This window comes from Cyrtonyx montezumae, unplaced genomic scaffold (assembly GCF_038088225.1).
Source record: "Cyrtonyx montezumae isolate F1298 unplaced genomic scaffold, pur_monq_1.0 scaffold_23, whole genome shotgun sequence".
In the NCBI taxonomy this organism is placed as follows: Eukaryota; Metazoa; Chordata; class Aves; order Galliformes; family Odontophoridae; genus Cyrtonyx; species Cyrtonyx montezumae.
The window spans coordinates 4,016,174-4,037,267 of record NW_027071970.1 but is presented as its reverse complement, the minus strand read 5'-3'; the positions used below and the strand labels follow the sequence as shown (position 1 = coordinate 4,037,267).

Genomic DNA, 21,094 nt, shown 5'->3' with positions numbered 1-21,094 from the left:
AGATATTTTTTCTTATTTTTTTTTAAACATTAATATACAACTGCAGGAAGCAGGTGCTAATACAGTTTATTTTTCAAGTTTTTTTAGAGTTGCTTCCTCCCTTGAGTCTTGCCTCCAGGTCAGATCCTCTTGGATTTCCACAACCTACTCCACCCAATTAGGCCTGCAGGGCTCCCTCTGCTAAATAGACAGAAGACAGATGTCAGTTCAAAGCCTGGTCTTCTGGTAACAGATTTCAAACACAATGTCTTCATTTCTGGAAGAATGAAGTTCTTTCTGGGGATGGGGCAATGAAGCCTTCATACATTTAATTCTGGAAAACTGGGTTGCAAGGTGAATTTTTAACTACTGCTCTTTCTACACGTGCAAATGATGCAGAAAAGTCTTGTGAAAAGTGCCTTCTGGTGCTGACAGACACAGCACATCTTGTTCTCAGGTTCCTGTTTAAGTGCCTATTCCACAACACCTGAAAGGGGAATGTTCTGTACACAGAACCACTGTGCAGCACCACTGTGCTCCTCTTACCCGCCCTCTGCAGCACCAGCTGTGACATATCCTTGGTCTGCTGTGCTCTGGGAACTTCCCAAGCTCTGAGTGCTGCCCCTCTCAGATGACTGCCCTGTGTTAATCAGTGCATTGACATCAGAGGTTCCAGGAACTGACTGATCTATAGAGACCTGCACGGAGTAAAGACATGTTCATGAGATTCATGATGTAATCTTTCCTCCATTTCCTTTCTTCTCCTGCCCTCCCAATCTTCATCTCAGCTTAAGTTCATTAATGACAAGCAGTGACATAAAGCTAGAACAAGCATACAGTGAAAGCATAAATGCAGTCTTCCTATTGTTACCACCACAGACAAAGTTCCCTATGCTGGCATTCCACAGTGACCCTCAAAGATGAGGACCACCAACCCCACTGACAACTGTGAGGAGAGAACCACTGACAAACTAGTAATCCCAATCCCAACCTGGTGTTTTCAGTTTGAGTGTGATTATAAACATGCAATGGACAGAACAGGAAACTTAGTCATCACGAGAAAGTAGTAAGCAGTTGGAGCAAACAGTTTCAACTCTCAGACAAAAATACGCAAGTGTACTACAGAGAATTCAAGTTTCATAATGCACAAAATCAGTTCATCTTCTTTCTTTCTTAGGGCAGCATCAGGAGGCTGGTTGGCACCCACCCACACCTGTGTCACTGAGACAACGAGAACATTTTCCTTCTGCAGGAATGCTTGCACTATTCCACAGTAGACTGAGAGTTCAAAAATTAACAAAATCTTTTCAGAAAGAACATGAAAGATTCAGCAAAGTACAGGCTGTAACTGCCATCTGTCTTTAACACGTATGGCTCAGGAAAGATATTACATAAAGCTAAAAAGGTGGGGGAGAGGAATACGAACAGCAGAGTAACTTAGCAACTCAAGTTAGTGTAAATATGAGGGCTGATCTGCCATGATGAATCCACAGCACAAGCACAGCTAAAAATCACAATGCTGGGAGTCTGACAATGAGACCAGAATTCTTCATTTTTTTTTCCCATTTCTTCCATCCCAAGGATCTCTCATGCTGCAATGGTAGGTGGTGTCCCTCTTAGAGCAGCCAGAAATGGCAAATGCTGACATGGAATCTACAGTCCCCACACTCAGCTAAAACTGCTCTCCCTTCTCAGAGCTTGCTTCAACCAGCAGTGTTTTCTACTGTTACACTGCATTATTGCTAACTCTTAACTGCTGTTCAGTGTACAAACAGCTTCTGTCTCAATAGCTCTTAAATCAAGACAAAAACAGTACTTTCTGCCCTCTGTTTTTTAAGAGCCCAAGGACACAATTTGATTTGGATCTCTCACAGTCAAAGATCACACAAGAAACGTAGCAGAGAATAGGGTAAGTAAGCTGCTGGCATTTTGTTTAGCACGGGAAGTTGGAAAAGCAGTATTTAGTGAAACACAGAAAGAGAAGCTTCGGTAGTTGACAAGACAGTAATGGAAGGGACAGTAATGCAGGGCACATGAATATCCAAAGCACACCAAAAATATTGAACAGTAGAAGGAAAGAGTCACATCCTCCACCACTGGTCACTCTGTGCTTTTAACACTGTGCATCTCTCAGCAAGCAGATCTGGAAAATAGCCAAGCTGCAAGCCCAAGACAACCAATGCTCTCCATCACCTCAGTCCAAAAGCCAGAGATGACAAGACCCCATTCAAAACTAACCTGTGAGAAGAAGGTTGAAGCTGAGCGAGGGCTGCGAACAAAATCCATAAAGAAGGCCCCATCCTGAAGGCATCAGAAGAGGCAGGCCCATTAATGGCAACAGGAACAAGGAGATGAAGCAAATACAAGGTTGTGCAAGTATGAAAATGACCACAGAGAGAAAGTAAGAGGAGAATGTAAATCCCAAATAGATCCAGAATCTCAGGTGAAGAACGCAGAGGATCAGGAGTTACACATACACCCTTGCTTTCTCTCTCTGTATCAAGATACTGCTCTTTCCCCAGCACAGATGCTTTTCCAAAGTTTTGAAAACCACACTGACCAGAAGCCAATTCAAAACTGTGGCCTTTCCTCCATACTTTATAGGAGAAAGACATGAGCTCTACAGTAAGTTGGTTTTCATCCCAATTGCGAAGTTGAACAGCGATACAGGAGATGGTAGAGCCATGTGTAATGACACACAGCCAAAGGCATCATTCAAACGATACAGAGGGAGAGGCAAAGAAGCTCTTTTCAGGAAGCATACTGCTCCTGCCAAACACAGGTCTGGTACAGTGCAAAGAAAAGGGAAGAAAAATCCATCACGAAGATCTTCCCAACACTGTACTTAATACTTCATGCAAAATCAAAACAGGCACCACCTATGCTACGCTCCTTGCCTACTTAACCAGCCCCAGATAAATGTATCCTCTGCTGCTTTTCAAAGACATGTCAAGATTCTCTCATCATAAAAGACAAGGCAGTAAAACTTGACTACATTTTCATTCTTTATTTGCAATCCTTTATTCTGCTCCCTAGGTAAAATATTTTGTCTAGCTTGCAGTTAAGAGGATGCTTACTCTGGTACATACATAAGAAACATCTCCTGGGAAGAATCAATGCCAGGGTTACATGGCTGGCAATATACACAGCACAGAGAAAATGCCAGGTAACCTACATCCATTAGGGCAAAGACTCAGGAAAAGATTCTGCAGCAGACTAACCTCCTGCATTAAATAACTATGTGTTGAGCAGTAACTGGCTGAAGTGACCTGTCAGTTCTACTTGGAAACAGAGAAGAGGTGGAGATAGTGGCTCTGGAACAACTCCAGTGCTAAAGAGTATCTCAGGAAAGGATTTGCTCCTGTGGCTGCTGACAGGAGCACACAGCTGTGACAATTTGTCAGTTCTTGGGCTGTAAGCCTCCACACAGCAAGCAGACATACCCATGCTGATGAGCTCTAACAGGTTTGTGTGTCCTGGACACACGAGGCACACAATTGCTGACGTTCCCAAGTGCCTGCAAAGCTGCCAGATAAGGCTGCCTGTCCACTGGTACCCTTTTGACAAGCATGACCCATCAATTTGCAGATCCCAACTGCTTCCCTCCAAGTTCCTATGTCTAAATGCTTACAAGAGTATTTATTATAAGAGTGTGAAAGGCTTCCAACTGATTAAGCACTCTTCCAGATTCTACACCGACCCTTCAAGAAAAGTGCTTGAATACAGCTACTTCTACAACCACAGGAAATAGCATTTGCTCCATAGCTTTTGCTGATAGCAGGAGGTCTGCTACATAGCTTCTAGCACACTGGTGCACCAGAACCAGCCACTGCTAAGAAAGACAACTGTCTTTTTCCCTCTGCAATGCACAACAACTCTGCACACATTTTTCTGTGTTCTACGTGGAATTTTCACCAGGTTTAGTGGTAGAAAGAAGCATTCATCATTTCTGTACTTAAAGAGGGAAGTTGAATGACAATTTCCCAAAATGGACGAAAAAAATGCAAAGCATAAATAAGCATCTGAAGTTTTGTAAACATGCCTCTGAAGTCAACTTCTACACCTACTTTTTCCAAGTCAAAGATGGCCTGCTGATCTCATCTATTTCTACAATCAGGTGGCTACTACTACAACTACAGTTACTCAATCATTTCAACTAGCTGTACCCCAGACTCCAGAATGCTTGTCCCTGGTGGTGACACAGAAGGCTGAATATAGAAACACAGACACTAAAAGAAAAGAGGTGGTTAAACATCTAGTTGGTTGATGGGGGAGAATTTGAGAACATTTTCTTTGTAGTAATTCCAACTGTTGAACCTAGGTGGTTTTTTAAGTGTAGTATCTTCATTCAGTTCCTTGTTACTCACGATGAAAGACCTCTAATTCCAGAGTACAGAACAAAAATCAATTACTTCTAGTCAGGCTTTGAGGTGAGGGTCTGCCTCTCAGAGCACACACAGGACAGCTGACAGGAAGGCTGAGGGATAGCACAGCCTCCTAAGGACCTGAAGAAAGCAAGAAGATAATCTTCTCCATCCTGGAGTCCAGTTAGTGCAGGAATGACATCAAACTCATGATCCAAGAACACATCTCCTCCTTCAAACAGGAGCAACTGACTGGAGTTCCAGCTATTAAAGTTCAACTGAAGCTTCACACATAGCTTAACTCTGCTCTGTGGGACAGCCACCATGTAGGTGTAGATTGTACTGTACTTTTTAATCTCAAAAGAAACCCCAACTGAAATGAAGTGTGCTGCCAGAAAAAGGAAATGGGCTAATTAACAAATATCACCATGTAAATTAGCATAGCAAAGCTTTAGCAAATGCTGAGATCGCATCTGAGAGATTTCACCAATGTGAAGAACTAGAGGATGGTCGTGCCCCCAACTCTCCTTATGCCCTCACACACACAGGCTCAAGAGCATCCTGGGTACAGAACCACTTGCTGAATTACAGAGAATAATACGATGTGAGGTAGTCACGTTCTTAGAATAATAACCCTCTATTTGAGAAATTGTAAAGTAAAATAAAGCTAAAAAAAAAAAAAGCCTTACCTTGCGAGGGCTGTCCATGTAAGTGGGTGTGATAGCAATGCTCCCACTCTCTGAAGGCTGCCCAGAGCTCTTCCCAGAAAGCATTGCTGCCTGCTGCTCCCCTAGACTCCTAAAACAAAGCAGGAATTCAGAGTTTCTCTAAATACTGCCAGCTTCTGCAGGAAGACAACAGTTGTGGAGGGGGACTACAGTATTTCCTGACATTTGCTTCTCCACACTGAAGCACAGAGCCAATCCAATGTTTTATAAGTACTTTATATTTTTTACCCCACACAAACAAAATCGATCCTTGAACCTACTCAGATTTCTTACTTTTATAACTATAAAAACCTTATATTTCTGCCAGCAAAAGTGTTATAAATTGTTTTCAGCATATCTGGTATTAGTACTCTGAGTTTCTCTGAACCATTCTAGATCAGTACTAAAAAAGAACCTCAGAAGTTTTAGAGGTATTTCAATAAATGTCAACAGCACAAACCAGGTATTTTCTTTAGGCTACATTCATTACCCAATATTTATACTGAGCCTGCCCTCTAGATGTGTATATTTATGTTCCAGTTAAGCTCATATAGATACAACTGTACTGGCAAATCAGAAACGATGACACATCTGGTATGTGATGGATTGCACTTCTGGAGTCTCCTTGTTCCTCTCCAGTCTCTTCATTGGAGAAGTATTACAGAAACACAATAGAAAGTTTCAGAAACACTCCAGCATGCTCTGAGCTCTGCCACAAGGTTAGTGCAGAAGCATGATCCCACACCACTTCCCAAGTCTGTCTTAGTCCAGGTAGAAGATCTGTATGAAAGATATCCTAGAGTTCCTCACACAGCTTAACTGTAGAGACTCACTTCTGATTGGCTTCCATCTCCAGCAGAGCTGAGAGTGCTGAGGTCCCTTTCTTCCCAATGGGAGGCCCAGGTTGCTCCAAAGAGTGGGTGGGGAGTGGACCAGCAATCTGCAAGCCTTTCATGGCAGACCCTTTCTAACAAAGGAAAAACAAAAGCACAGCCCTGGTCAAGCAGGGCTCAACTAGGAAAGCAAGATCACAGCATCTCACATCAGCAGGGCTTTATTAATCAAACTTTTAAAAATAAATGGGAAATGGACTGGTCTGGTGTTCTATATGGATGCTGTTGACAAAATAAAACTTATATTGTTTTGGTAATAAGGTGGCTTTGCTCTGAAATAAAGCACTCCACTCAGCACGTGAATTTAAACAGAATTTAATACGCACTAATTAATTTCTCTCAATCTTCTTAAAACTACCATTTACCAGGTATTCATCTACATGGTTCTCTTTTCCCAATCTAAGTGTGTAGCATATATCCAACTCAGACAGACGTTAGCAACCTCACTCCCTCACAGCTCTTTTCACCAGTGATCTGCATCACAAGCTGCAGTGTGTCCAGGCCAACCACAACCACAGCACAAGGTGATGTACAGTTGCAAACATGGCACTGGGCTTACCGTATGGGCAGAGCAGCTCGTTAAAGCACAGGTATGCTGTGCAGAAGAGCATGGCTTCCCACTGAGTGAGCTGACTGTTCCAACTTTGCTTTCAGCCCCAGCTGCATGTGGTACCTCTTCCAGGCAAATTGAATTAACTAGCTGAGTAGCAGTGAGGTGCTGATACGACCACACTGCTTCACATTTGAAATAATATTCAGCATGGCACTGTGCTTTACGTCCAGATACACACTCAATCTTGTGCTTGGGATTGTCTCAATTATCTCTGAGAATGTTTCTTTAGACCATGCAGATAAACTCAAAGGAAGGGGGAGACCTACAGGAGGTGCCTTCAGCTTCTCACCCAACTGGAAGCTGACTCACTCGAATCATTCGATCGGATCGATGGCGCCGACGAATGCGGTTCAAACCTTCCACAAAGCGAATGAACCCATCCAGGAGCTGCCACTCCTCCTCATCAGAACGGGGCTTGTCTCCATACACATCACAGTGCACTTCTCCCTCCATAATACGCTTTGTGGCACTGATGCAGGCAGGCAGAAGGAGAAAGCGGGTCCTCCAAAATTTCAGCGACTCGATAAGGCTGAAGGAAGGCACATGGGAGACATGAAAGTTCAGCACAGCTTCCTATGGAGGATTTTACAGGAAGTAAATCTATCAGCTGTAAATTTCACTAAGTATAGTAAGCATCTCATTCTGCTATCTCTGTGTGACAGAAGGTAAACATGCAGGGAAGTGGTGAGCAGAACGAATGCCCCCAGAAAGTACATCAGCACACTGAGAAGACAATGAGAAATCAAGGCCATCCTCAGAACTGTATCACAGGGAAATATTTTCTTATCTATAAAACGTAGGCTATAATGCCTTTCTCCCCCAAAAAGTAAGCCAAAAAAATGGAATGTCTGTGGTACACTTTACAGCAAGTGTTTCAGTTAAGACCTGAAAAGAAGCAACAATGCAGAAACACTGGTCTTGCTAAGAGAAGGTATCAAAAAAGCTATTGACACTAGTGAAGATATCCCACATCACTAATGAAAAGCTCCACTCTACATAGTTTATAAGTAGGAATAGAGTAAAGCAAAGTCTAGGATACAAGCAAGAACACAACATATTCAAAGCTGAATGGGAGTTTTGAGTCAGATCCAGAAAGGAGAAAGAAGCCAAAAAAGCATCTGCAGAGTACACAAAGCCCCCAGACATCTTTGCATCTGTGGCAGAGAAGTAAAAGTTTGTGCTGAATTTTACTACCAATATTTTGTATCATAGATCAGATAACACAGCAGCAGCACTGAGTGAAACTCCTACAGAGGTAAGAGCAGTCCACATCACATGAGTGAAAGCAGGCCAGCTACTCTCTCTGGCATACTGAGTGTTTGTAGGTTGAACTGATTTGAAGAAATTTTAAGGTCAGAATGGAAAAGAGGAAATTGGGACACAGAACAATCTGGATGGAAAAGGAGATCTCACCTGAAATCCTCTGAGCCAGCAGAGCAGATATACTGATCCAAGTAATTCCACTTGTACTCTTCTAATCTCTCATGGGAAAATTCTACCCAGCAAGAGACAAATTCAGAGTCAGAGTGAGAAGGGCACAAGCTGTAGGTGTAGTTTATCTGAGCAGATTCATATGGATACCTAAAGAAAAAATACAACACAAACCTTAATATTGGCATTATCAACAGCAGTGCTTCTCTTTCTTCTAAAGAGACAGAAGGCTTCACAGTACATTCTTTCAAGTACAGGCAGCCAGAGAAGCATGTTTATCTGAATATTAACAAAAACTGCTCAACCATAGGGATACTCACTTTGGCAGATATCGAGTCACAGTAATTATTTTGTCTTTTAAAGTCACTTTGTGGAAAGTACGGCCCATGCTCAGCCAATACTGATCTTCCTCCTCAGGTCGATTTCTTGAAACAAGGCCTAGTTGTAACAATAAAAGCACACTCCCTTTTAGCTTACTACAATATCCAGAACTTTATCAACAAACTGTACCTATAGAAGAAGACTCCAGAGACAGATTTCTGAACTCAGACAAACTGAAAGTCATCTTTCACCTTCTTAAGCAACACCTGCAGAATGAACCTTTTGTTCTTACAGTTTATGAAGGCACTTCTTCAGCTATATATATTCTATTAGCAATACATACATCATCAATACAGACTTTCTTTAGGCAGTACAATGAGAAAACAGACAACATGAAGTGCTGAGAAACTGGTGGCCACAATAGTACAGCTGAACTCCACTTTCCCTTCCACTCTGCACTTCATTTCTGGAACTAATCACTTAAACTCAACAGTACAGATCAGTGAACAACTCCATCTTTCTTCTGTGTATTCCCTGCTCTAAGGACACCATATCACTTTGTCTGGAGAATACTCAGAAAGAAGTCTAAGTCACACAGTATGTCAGAATCTCTCAGTTGAATATGAGCATCTCATCCCACTCCCAGTCCTTTGGAGTTTAACTAGGTTTAGCTGACACCTGGTTTCAGTTTAAGTTTTCAGCTTTGCTTCTCTACTTGGAACCTTCATAGCTATTAAGAGTTAGAAAAATGCTGCTAGAATAACTTTCAGAAACATAATCTTTGGCAGTTTCAGTCTGTCATCTAACAGAGATGAGCCTGCCTTGTAGTGAATTGTGTTTAAGATACATTCACCCAAAGTACACTCAGGCCATATTAAATCACCATCATGAAAATCAGGCCAGCTTCTTACTGCATTCCAAAAGTCCTGTGGCTATTCCTTCAAAGTGCAACCGAGTTGTTTGTGCTGCCTCAAATCAGGCTCCCTCCATCAAATTTAAACATAACAAAAACAAACCAACCCTAAACCAACAAAAACTAAAATGCATACAAAAAAATCTCAACAATGGCTTCAGTGAGTATCTCTGCTCGATTCACAGAGGTTACTGGCATTGGCAGAAGGACAGAAAGGCTAAAAGACTTCATTTTCAATTCAAAATCACCCACCTCGACTGTAAAGGGGACTGCTGCTGAGTGGGGGTGGCACAGTTGTGGCTGGTTTCTGTGGTTTAGATTGCACAATGATCTGATAGCCTTGCATGAGACGCTGACAAATAAACTCCTCAAACACCTGCTGGGCTGTCATCTGCACTCCTTCCTCATCTCTCCTGAACACAAAAGTTAAGAAGTAGAGTAGAATAAGGAAGCTGATCACACCTATTCTTGGTTCTGTTTCCTAATTGAGGTCTTATTGCTATGCTGGACTCTGTACAAGTGAAGCACTCTGCTCATGAAAAGCAACGTGCAGGCAGTGGAGAGAAATGCACACCTTCTGTTTGCAACATGTGATGATTAGATGTCTGGCAATAATTATTACCAGTGTCTGTGAAAGCTGATTTTAAACCAGTAACAGGCACAGAGTCCAAAAGATTTGCTTACAACTCCCAATGAATTCATCAGTGATCATTTTTACAGCACTTTCCAGAGAAAGTCAGTACAGCTTGTACAGGTTCAGTGGAACTCAGTCTGCCAATGGGCAGGCAATGCTCCACCCTTCCCCACAGCTGCAATTCAGGAGCAAAGAGAGATTTAAAGGCAGCTGAAACACCAATCAGCAGCTGAGATGATGAGAAACTCAGCATCACCATGCTGTGCTATTACAGCTACTTCCTCTCTTGAACTTTGCCCTCCTGCTCTAAAAGGATCTATCTTCTTGGTGTTTTTTGTTATTTTTTGAAGTAGAACTCTGTAAGTAAACCACTTCTAAAAAAGCACAGAATATAATACTGTCAGATGGCAACACTGGAAAAGGTGCAGAATTACCACCAAAATGAGAAAAATCCAAGTACTTTGCTGCTAGTGATATTAGCAGCTCATTCTTCTGTATAAACCACAAAGCATTCCTCTCCTATCAGCTGTGTCTGAAGCACCTTGGATTCAATGCAAAACACCTCACAGAAAAGGTGCTGGCCAAACCTGTCGATGTCAGCCTCTGGGAGGAGATCATAGCAGCCCTCGGTGTAATCATTCTGCAGACTCTGACGGTCAGGGAAGTAGTCCGTGGTAAGAGGGAGACATGCCGGAGTAGTAAGAGATTTCCAGTCCACTCCAACTGTACAACAGAAGCCTGGCACTACGGGGGGAGCAGACAGTGTCAGAACTGCCTCGTTGCATCATTGGGGGGAGATAATCGGGGCATATATGGTCACCCATGAAAAAATTGGGTGCAGAAGGTGATGAAAGTGCGTGAAGAGGAGTGTTAAGAATGAAGGACAAGTGCAGAGTTGGCATAAAAACAGGAAAAAAAAGGGGGTGGAGTGGGGAGGGAAAAGGAAAGTAAGACAGGAAGAAGGGAGGGAGAGAAAGAGACAGTTTGTTAAACAATGCAGTGCCACGTGCTAATTCAATCCCATCATGCAAATGGCATTCAAAGTTAACGCATTTAATTTTCTGTTGATTGAAAGCTAAAGCCAAAATAGCCACTGCTTTGCCAAAATTACAGCAAGTTGGGTGCATTTACAAATTATTAATAAAACAGAAGAACATTCCAAGTCTGAGCAAGAAAATCAGACCAGCTTTGCATCCCAGACAACTGCGGAAGGAGCTGGGGTTGAGCAGAAAAAGAATGACAGACCAGCCTCCTTTTGGAATAGTACAACAGCACAAAAGGGAGTATCTTCACAGTTATAAAAAAAGAAGACAGATCCAGAGGGGTAGGAAGACCAGAAAAATATTAACTTGGAAAGAATCCTTTCCCACACCCTCTTCTAGTGTTATGTTCAAGACTACAGAGATCTAAAACTAGACACTGAAAAGCAAAAGCTAACCAAACTATATCATCAGTTCATTACTGTGCTACGTTTTACCCTGCCTCAAGCAGTATGTAACAAGGCACTTGGCCAACTGCTAGCTCTTCTCACAGAGGTCTTAAAGTTTATTTTACTATAACGATGTTAACATTAATGGGAAGAACACTGCACAAAGAAATTACACAGGACTGCTGTAAGTCATGTGTTTTCTTGAGCAGTCATGCTTGCTTCTGTATTAGAGGAAGGTGCACATTTCTCAGTAAACAGTATCAAATTCAGAAATTGACTGTACTACTTCTGCTTCATTTGGCTGATGCCAAGCAATCCTTCCCACTGAGAAGCAGATAAAAATTCAGCCACTTTAGGATTTCATACTATAGCATCCGGTAAGAAAGGAATTTCAGGTGTAAGATGACAAACAGTTCATATACTCAGAGACTGTGGAACTTCCATCAGTGAGACACTCAAAACAAGGAAATCCTGACAATTACTGTAGAACAAAAAACTACTGTCAAAAGGCAAGCTGGCTTCTAAGTTTCTTGCCTATTATCTCCTTATTCTTCTATACACTTCCCTTTCAATCTTCACATTTCAACTCCTTTCCAAACCTTCCTCCTGCTTACTTGGATCTGGAGAGTTAGAGACAGCATCTTCTGATGAATCCTTGTTCTGAGTTTTGAGATTCATTCCTACAGGGAAGAAAAATACATGCTTTTACTTTTAAAAATATCACATGTCATGCCCTTTAATGAGCTCAAGATTCTGCACAGCAAAAGAAATATACAAGGGAAACTACTGGGGAGAAAAGTTGTACAAAATTTCTCTATTTCTTTAAATAAGTAAAAAGTAGTAATTACTGTTTTAAAAGCCACCAAGATTTAAAGGAACCATTGGAAAAAAAAAAACACAACCTGGCTTATAACAGATTCATCCAGAAAACTGATACAAACATCATATCTGTTATTCTAAATAGCATTTACCAACAGAAAGGATGGTTATCTGCTTCCATAATAATACTAGTAAAACAGTAGAGATGGCTCAAACTGGCATTCATCTTTCATCAGCTCCACTGATGCCATCTGCCACCTAGCTAGGGAATTGCAACAAGATTTATCTGCTCTGAACTACATCTACCATCTGCTGGATAACAGAGACACCATACTGAATGTCAGCGTAAACAGATGCAGCAGTTCTTCACTGTGAAGCACACACTGCAGCAAAACATGCTGTGGGCAGCAGAGGAGATTAGATTCACTGAGAAATCATATTTTTGGAAATAAAAAAATAAGTGTTCTGTTTCATAGATGACTTCAACCATAAGGGAGAAACATAAATCAAATCTCTGAGTCACGCTATGGCAGCCACAGATGGCTGAGGGGGCTCAGTCAGGGAAGGCACTCACAATGACTTTCACAAAGACAGATCAACTTCCACCATATACATGATTTATGTCCTATCTACAGACATGAAACGTTCCTATAAAACGCAAGGATCTTTACTGTTTCACAATACATCCAGCAAATTATATCCAGCAGCTGAAACACAGTTTAGATTTTGTTCTGGCAATTGCTATCCGGAATGCAGAAAAAGCACAGAACAAAAAAGAAACATATACAAACAAAACCAAAAAAGGAAATAATGGAGGAGAAATCGCTTCTAATGCAGCTCTGTGAACACAAGACAAACGTGAAAACTAAGCCTGCTAACAAAACACCTTTAAAGCTTCACAATTGCAAGCATAGGGGGAAAATCATAACTGTTTTCACATAAATGCAACTTCAAAGGGGGCACTTTTGTGCAAAGCCAATCTGAAGATTTTTTTTTTTTTTAAGACAGAAGTATTGAAAGCTATTGTACTAAAGATAAAAAAAAATCCATGTATTTCTAAAAAGAATGTGCCTGAAACCAGAAGATAGACTGCAAAAATCGGACAACACGATCAAATGCTACTGGGACATATTGGTCCAGTTACTGGATTAAAATAAACAACCAAACCAAAACCAATTTCTACTAACACAAGTCTCCAGGTAAGGAGTAAATGTGTGTCTACTCTTTAAGAAGTGATTAAATATTTTGGCCACGTGAGTAACATTTGGTGTAAGCAGCACTGTGTTCTGAGTGCTTGAAATCTGGAGAAGGTGCTTGGCTAAATAACAAGGAACACCAGAAAATGCTGCATTCCAGAATTTACCATGCACAACAGGGCTGCTGCTTTACAGATCCTCTCAAAAACCAGATACGACCAAAATTCATTACTTCTATCAGCTTGGACATGTAAGATATAAATACTGAAAGAATTTCTTAATCCAAACAGTAATATCTCGAGGAAACCCCACACAGAAAAAGGGTTCTGATCAAATCCAGTCTGCATTTAGCTACTTTTGTGTACAGACATCAGTGCCTTGCTATTATAGAATTAAGCCACTGCCTGAGAGTTCATGGTATGTAAACAATCAGCAACTCTTCGTCCTGAGATTTATAATGTAGAACTAGACAAGTAGAGAGGCATCAAAAAAGTAAAATTAAACACAGAAAAAGTTCAAGAGCACTAACTGATCTCTCAGAGTTGGAAATTATTTCTCCTATTACTGGTTCTGTCAGCTGTAATGTCTGGTCCACCTACTTACCATCATTTCTGGCTCTACACTGTCACTAAGGTCCCTGTCCCTGACATCAAGCTCTGCCACTGCTGTTACCTGCACCATTGCTGCCAGCCAGACCGTTGGAGTACTCCTCTGTGCCACTGAAGCTCAGGAAGGAGGTGCCATCACCTGGATGCCGAGAGGTGCTATGCCTAGAGAAAACCAAAGCACAGCCTGTACCTGAGCACAAATACTTGCCACACTCATGGCATTCCATACTTTCAATAAGAAGCAACATAACAAATAACAAGCAACCAGCCTGCCATCCCAGGCAGCCTTCACAACCATGCTTCCTGATGCCTGCATCAATGCTCTCTCTTCACAGGACAGTAGAGAGCCAGCTACACAAACACCTCCCCCAGAGAAATAAAACATAGTTGTTTACTGAATCTGATTCCATGGCCCAGTAAGCCAGCACTCCAGACTAGAAAATTGCTTTGGATGAGTATGTCATCCACAGAGACCATGAAAAGATCTATCAAGAACACGACAGCTGGAGACATGACTGTTGAGAAGTTTTAAAATGTTATGAAGTAATAAGAAGGCAATAATCTTTTATTTACAGTAGGATTATGGCACAAAGATTGTGAAGATGATATAATACAAAAATTATCCATTAATACAGGAATGAACAGAGAGGCAAAGCTGTATCTTACGCTAAAAAGTGTTCTGTTCTGACATGAAAGTCTCAGCTACTGAGACAGGGGGTCAAGAGTTAAAGACAGTCTCTTATAACCCAAATCTGAATGAATCTATAAGCTTTGTGTTGCTCATGTATTGGAAACTGTGATACTGCCTACTCCAAACTAGAGGAGGTAAACCACCTCCACACTTGCCATAAGAGCCTTACATCTCAAAATAAAAGTACATGCTGTATATGACACAGCACATTATTAAACTTTCAGATGACAGCCTGTTAACAGAGGGAATTTTAACTAAAAAGGATGTTTGTGCAAAGCCTACACAGATCCATCCTGAGGACCTCACCTGCCAGCTGCCTCATGATAAGCCAGCTCCAGCAGTTCAGCAGAGGAGTGTGTCAAATCCTGCTGCCCGTTGTCCTGCATTTCTGCCATATTCTGACGAGTCTGGTGATGGATCTGGATAGCTTCTCCTGATGGACCTACACAGTTACAGTTTCATCATTACTTTACGTCATCCGCCTCAATTCCTCATTTGTTTTGAATCACTTATACTCCTCTCTTGCCAACACCTCTGCATTTTAACAAGTCCATACACTTAGTTCAGCCTCCGTTACACTGCAGGGTAACTCAAGACAGCAGATTTCACACCAGTTCTCTTGCTGGACAACAAACAACTTCTTATCTATGTAACACACTATGAAACAGACTCACCCACGGGAAAAGTGTGCATCCAGCGCCTCCTGTTAGATGTAAGTTTCATGGGCATACGAGATGGAGCAAATGGATTGATCAGTGCTCGCTGGGGTGTGTATCCCCCAGGCCGAATGTGTAGCATGGATTCTGCACTGCCAACATGGAACCTCCCAGGGGCACTGGAGTCACGTTGCTGAGACTCCAGCATGTTCTCAAGGACATCTAGAAAGCACAACTGAAAGTCAGTGCGAGACCAGCCAAAAGAAAACAAACTGCTATTGGGATATAAAGATCCCCCCTCCCCAGGGCTAGTGGGAACCAGGAGAGCTGAGGAGTAGGCAGGGAGAGAAGCTGAAACATTTTCAATCCAGTATGCAAGTTGCAACAAACAAGTGAGAATACAATTTCACTTATATCACAGCATTTCTGTATAGCTCAGCTTTATACTCAAAGCCAACTATGCTAAGACAATTACAAAAAATTACTCAGAGCTTTGAGAATTCCTGAGAAAACAAAGCAAAAGACCAAGATGACATTCCTCAAGGTGAGTACCAAAGACATAGCAGAAGCCACAATTCAGTGATGTATACATTTTTGTAATGCTTGGATTTGACCACTTCAATATAAAGTTATTTCCAGAAGACACTGGGACACAAAATCTCAGCAAACTAGCTCATTACTACTCAAGGTAGAACATATATACAGTTAATCAGAAATAGGAGGAATAAACTAGATGACTGAGTAGCATTTGCTCTATTCAACAGACAGAAATCTCAAAGAGAAGGGATGGTCTTGTTTACCACTGAATATCAGAACATGTGAAAAATTCCTGTTACTCTGACCCATCCCTCCCCATCAGTCCAATTCCACACACATCCCCAACCAGCTCATGTCATCAGCTGTGGCACAACACAATCCTTCAGACTAAAGGAGTAACAAAAATACCACAACATCTGTGCATATATTAACTGACAGAAGGGGAAGAATGCATGAAAAGGTAAATGCAATAGTAGTTCCTCACCAGTAAACCCTATGTCTTTAACAAGACAAATATGAAATTAAGTATCAGACAAAGAAATGAAAAATAGAAGTATGGAGAGCCTTCAGGGACAGAATTCTACTATTCTGTAGAGTAATTGCAGGAGGAATGCAGTTTACCCAATAAGCAGGCTTGTGAATTTACTGTCTTATAACAAATTGATTTAGAAGAGTAAAACAAGGCAGACTGTCACCACTGCTAATACACTGAGACAGCTCAGCAGTACTCTCTCAAAAGGGAGGACTCAGAAAGTGACTCTCAACAACTATCCATAGAAAGAAGTTACAAGCATGGCCTCCCAGGGCTCATTACCAAGGCCAATTCTCACTTCACAGATTATAAGTGACCTGGATAACAAAAAATTACTTGTATTCTGCCCACATTTGCAGGTAGACACAGGAGAATAGTTAAATATTAAGGAAGGCAACAGGCAAGGCAAAAGAACAAATCAGCATCTGGACACTTCTATTTAGGACAAGTCAGTTAAAAAATGCAATGGAATTGGACATGGATAAAGGGAGAATGCATACTCAGATACAGCTGGAAATAAGAGTTGTAGCACAACTGCTAATAGGAGCACTATTTCCCTCGTGCTGGGCTGGAGACCAACATGACCTTCCATTTTCCCCCTCCCCTCACCACCTAAGGTATTTTCCCATCTGCCTCAGGCTGACCTCTGGTGCTGGTATAGCCCAAAGAGCTGCTGACTTCATACTGGTGCAGGTGAGGCCGCGGGATCATCAGGATGTTGGAGATCTTGCCCAGTGAGCTGTCATCAGAAGCCTGGCTCCTCACCTCCTCGGGGGGCAGCGTGCGGCTCTGCAGAGAAGGGCTGCATGAGACGTCGTAGGAACTAGAGCTCTTTCTGGTACGACTTTCTCTCTCCCTCATGGACCTGCTGAAAACAAATAGTTGTGTGCAGTGATAAGAAAAAAAGAGGTAATTCATTCCTGAATTATAAAGGGGTTTGAACAAGGTAAGAGATTCAACAGCAGAATACAAAAAAGAAGACTAAAAGGAAGCTACCACTACTTTTTGTCTATTTGGATACTAAATACTTGGTGCATTACAGTAATGCAGTGAGCTCATACTCTCCTCAAAGTATGTTGTGCATCAAGAAATACACCAGAGCATCGTTCCTCTCAAGCTGGCATGCTCACAGTCCTCTTACCTAAAAGTGGTGCAGCGCTGAGCTCTGGATGGACCTGGCAGTCTGAACACCTGGGCATCATAGCCATCGTAATCAACCTGGATAGGCAGGGCATTCTCAGCATCTTTTGGAGCTCCTAATGCTGAAATAAAAATCATATGGTCCTGGAGTATCCTTCAAGAATGTTCAAGATCTGCAGGGCAGAAGCATCCAACTCACCACTAAAAAGCAAATATTCCATAAAAAACTGTATAAAAAATCTGATGAGCAGAAGAGCTGGAGTAGATGCTCACTCAATCATCAATGTCTGTGCCTCTGAATCTGAGCTGTCAAGGTCCTAGTATCTTTCCCACACACATCCAAGAGATTAAAATAATCAATAAACCAATTCTTGTATAACAGATGCCTCGTATCACTTCAAGAGGGAACTGCATGTTTTAAAGCACGTTTGCAAGAAATGACAACTTGTCTTTCAGATCATACACGTTCCTGAAATTAGGTGGTACGAGCAGAATGCAGGCTTCTCCCACTCCAATTCTGAGGCCATGTCACTGACAGCACCTCAAGCCAGCAAATGTACTTCTGTCCTGCACCTAGGACAGAAGCTCCTGCCTCCCTCCACTTCAGTTATTTGTCAAGAATGCAATTCCTATACACACATTAACATCCTGGGTAATGACCATGTGGCTTTCAAGTTCTTCTGCAATAACTGTCCCCTCCAGCATCTCATCAGAAGTGTTTTTTACTGTTAGTGTTTGTTAGTTTGGGACTTGGTGTGATAGATCATTCTAGAAGAGGATTACTCACAGGCATCTCTGCTATTTTTTGTTTTCTCAGTCAGTGGCTGGAGGTCCAACAAGAAAGAGGAGAAGAATAACAGTCAGTATATGCTAAGGAAACCCCAGTGTGATAAAGCATCAAATTTAAGTTCAGCAAGGCAGCCATAGCACATGAGAAGTATAAAAGTCAAAAAATAGGGTAAAACACACATCTTTGCCCAAGTTTTTCTTACACCGAGTTCTCTATTAAAGCATAAAACTTTATTTTCATGTTGCCTAAAGCATTTCTCACCTAGCTTAATCCTAGGATGGATTGATCCTGACAAGTTAGTCCCTCATGCACTACCCCTACAACACCCATTTGCAGATTTGTAAGCCATGTCTTTTAAACATAGAAATGTAGTGACTACTGTTCTAAAATTAACATTGCTAGAAGGATTTGATGGCTGGCTGAGAGAAGAGATGTGACAGATAATCAGAAAGACACCTACTTTCCTTCCGGCCAGTTTGATCCGTGGAGTGAAGCTGTTACACTGGAGCTGGCTTTTGGATGTGTAGAAACTGAAAGGGAAAGACAGGATAGTTTGGCTGTCTTCTAGGAACTGAACACAGTTGCTCAAGCACATAGCAAGCAGCCTATGAATTTGAGCTAGCTATTAGATGGAAAAAAAGGTACACCTTTCTTTGCATAGGACATCTGAAAAACACTGGCACGTGGTTAATGAGAGAGAAGCTACACCATTCCTTAAAAACTGGCCTTAGATTCCCATACAACCTCAGTCTAAACCTCCTCTTAATATATGTCTGCATTCCCCAGTTCATTTCCTCTTTCTACAGAAAGTTATCAGCTTTCACTGCCTACACAGTACTGCACAGTTTACATGATTCTTCCCCTAATTTGCATGACAGTAATGACTCATGTGAACCTGCTTGAAAACCTCCCATTATTCCTTAAGACCTGTTTCTTGTCACCTGAATCTTTTAAATCCTGCCCTGTTAAAAGCCTTCAAACACTGCTTTCATCTAAGGAAAGGATCAAGAACCTTCCAGCTACTTGAAAAGACTGAGTATACACAACGCTTGAATGATTATTGTTCAGGACAGTCATACAATGCATGAGGATAAAATGAGGCATTAAAAGAGAAAAATGGTTCTGCTAAAGAATAGGGACTGTGGAAGCAGCTTTTGTTCCGATCCCTGATCTTTAATAGTAGAGAAAGAGCAGAGAGCATTATGACACAATATTTAGCAGAAAGCAGAAAGAAAACCGACCATGCCTTGGGGTAAAGCACTGTAAAACTGAGCCTCAGTGTTTCCTGTAACTGTTCTAACATTTATTAATGCTATTCACATGTTCTTTACCTGTAACTATTCACTGGAGATGTACTGACTTTCACTGATAAACAATTTAGCTGAAGTGACAGTAATTTTTCTACGCTTTCTAACTTAAATCATAATTAAAGGTTAACACTCAGCTGGAAAGATAGCTTAAGATCAAAAGATCTTGTTCCTCTTCAAACTGCCTATCACTTCTGACATGCTGAATTAATGACCAGAGTTCTGCAAAAACATCCTTAGCTCTGCAAGACTATTGTCCTTGCTTTGCAAGCAGAGCAGCAGAAATAACAACAGCAGAAGAAAGAATTCAACAGATGTAGAGAGAGGGAAGCATAGCACAGATGTTTTGTAAAGGCTATTATCTCCTCAAAAACTTGAAGAGTTCACCTACCTATGGTTTATCCAGTGTGGAATATTGTAGTCATCACCCAGCCTGGAATCCCCTGGTCCACAGCGATTATGAAGCTGTAGAGGAAATCAAGACAAAGCAACTAGCAGTGCCTGTCACAAACTAACATTTCTTCTAGGAACAGAGAAGGGAAAACCAGCATGCATTACCTTAAAGAGTGGTACAGCATGCAACGGTTGTTCTCCCATGCATACCAAGTCCACACCAATGCCTATAAAGACAAAACAGCAGAGTTCAGCTACTGACCACACATGACTGATATGCTATGACAGAACACACCACATACTTTGTATTCACAATCGATTTTAAAAATATAATTGTACTGCAAATAGTAGCTAGCAATCCCATGGTACATACCAAAACTACCAGTGGGAATATAAAAACTGTTTCTTCTCAACTAACACAAATCATGAAGGATATTCCTGCAAGGGGAAGGCCTGCATGGACTGATGAAGAGCTTCACTATCATTAAAACAAATCAATACTTGCAAGTTCTCAAAAAACCTAACCATTTCAACAGTGTTGTCACAAGGCCTCCAGTTGTGACTCCTCTTTCCAGAGTACAAAAGTTACAACAGATACTTTTTCAGCACAAGAAAAGGATAGAAATTTTCCAAACACATCTATTATCCTTCATAGCAACTGCACAGAGAGACTGGTTATTTACCATTGTCTATCATCCTCTGTTTGGTCAGAATCATAAGGAGCCGATCGACTTCAAACACACCTACACCAGGTGTGATGACCACAGACATCTGGCCAGTTCTATCAAAGTTCCTGTTTATGTAATGCTTGTCAAACACTACGAGAAAAAAAAACAGAATACTTCAGAAAAAAGCTGCTGGATGTACTTCTCAGAGCAAGGGAGTTGGCTCTCTATTAGTAAAGGTATTAAACAAGTTTCCTCAAAGTATGTGCAAGTTGGGACTTGTACATAGCACTGTCCAACCAACTACATAAATAAAGCTAGAGGATAGAACTACAGCAGTAAGGGCAGAAGAGAAAATGGGAAGGAGATATTTAGAAAGGGATCTTTTTCTCATATTTTCAGTGTTCTAATGTATCAACAAAAAAAACTACACCAAACAAAAAACACCCAGTGCTACAAAACCAAGTAAACCCCTC

At 41.4% G+C, this 21,094-nt stretch overlaps 1 protein-coding gene across 9 annotated transcripts in view; it reads right to left on the bottom strand.

Annotated features, from left to right (window-relative positions):
* The window catches only part of DEPDC5 (DEP domain containing 5, GATOR1 subcomplex subunit), a 41,108-nt gene that overhangs the window by 11,181 nt on the left and 8,833 nt on the right, over positions 1-21,094 (bottom strand). For 2 of the 9 annotated variants that reach the window (XM_065738916.1, XM_065738920.1), the window contains exons 14-33: positions 20,637-20,771; positions 20,119-20,180; positions 19,952-20,025; positions 18,714-18,783; positions 18,251-18,287; positions 17,465-17,585; positions 16,968-17,191; positions 15,273-15,476; positions 14,905-15,040; positions 13,972-14,069; positions 11,899-11,964; positions 10,443-10,626; positions 9,474-9,634; positions 8,308-8,425; positions 7,970-8,137; positions 6,866-7,085; positions 5,884-6,017; positions 5,033-5,141; positions 2,218-2,280; positions 526-677 (exon numbers count right to left, since the gene is read on the bottom strand). In XM_065738916.1, the coding sequence (XP_065594988.1) occupies positions 526-677; positions 2,218-2,280; positions 5,033-5,141; positions 5,884-6,017; positions 6,866-7,085; positions 7,970-8,137; positions 8,308-8,425; positions 9,474-9,634; positions 10,443-10,626; positions 11,899-11,964; positions 13,972-14,069; positions 14,905-15,040; positions 15,273-15,476; positions 16,968-17,191; positions 17,465-17,585; positions 18,251-18,287; positions 18,714-18,783; positions 19,952-20,025; positions 20,119-20,180; positions 20,637-20,771 (2,536 nt within the window). The remainder of the gene's footprint in view (positions 1-525; positions 678-2,217; positions 2,281-5,032; positions 5,142-5,883; positions 6,018-6,865; positions 7,086-7,969; positions 8,138-8,307; positions 8,426-9,473; positions 9,635-10,442; positions 10,627-11,898; positions 11,965-13,971; positions 14,070-14,904; positions 15,041-15,272; positions 15,477-16,967; positions 17,192-17,464; positions 17,586-18,250; positions 18,288-18,713; positions 18,784-19,951; positions 20,026-20,118; positions 20,181-20,636; positions 20,772-21,094) is intronic. The other 7 variants (XM_065738918.1, XM_065738917.1, XM_065738919.1 and 4 more) reach the window with 7 other exon arrangements.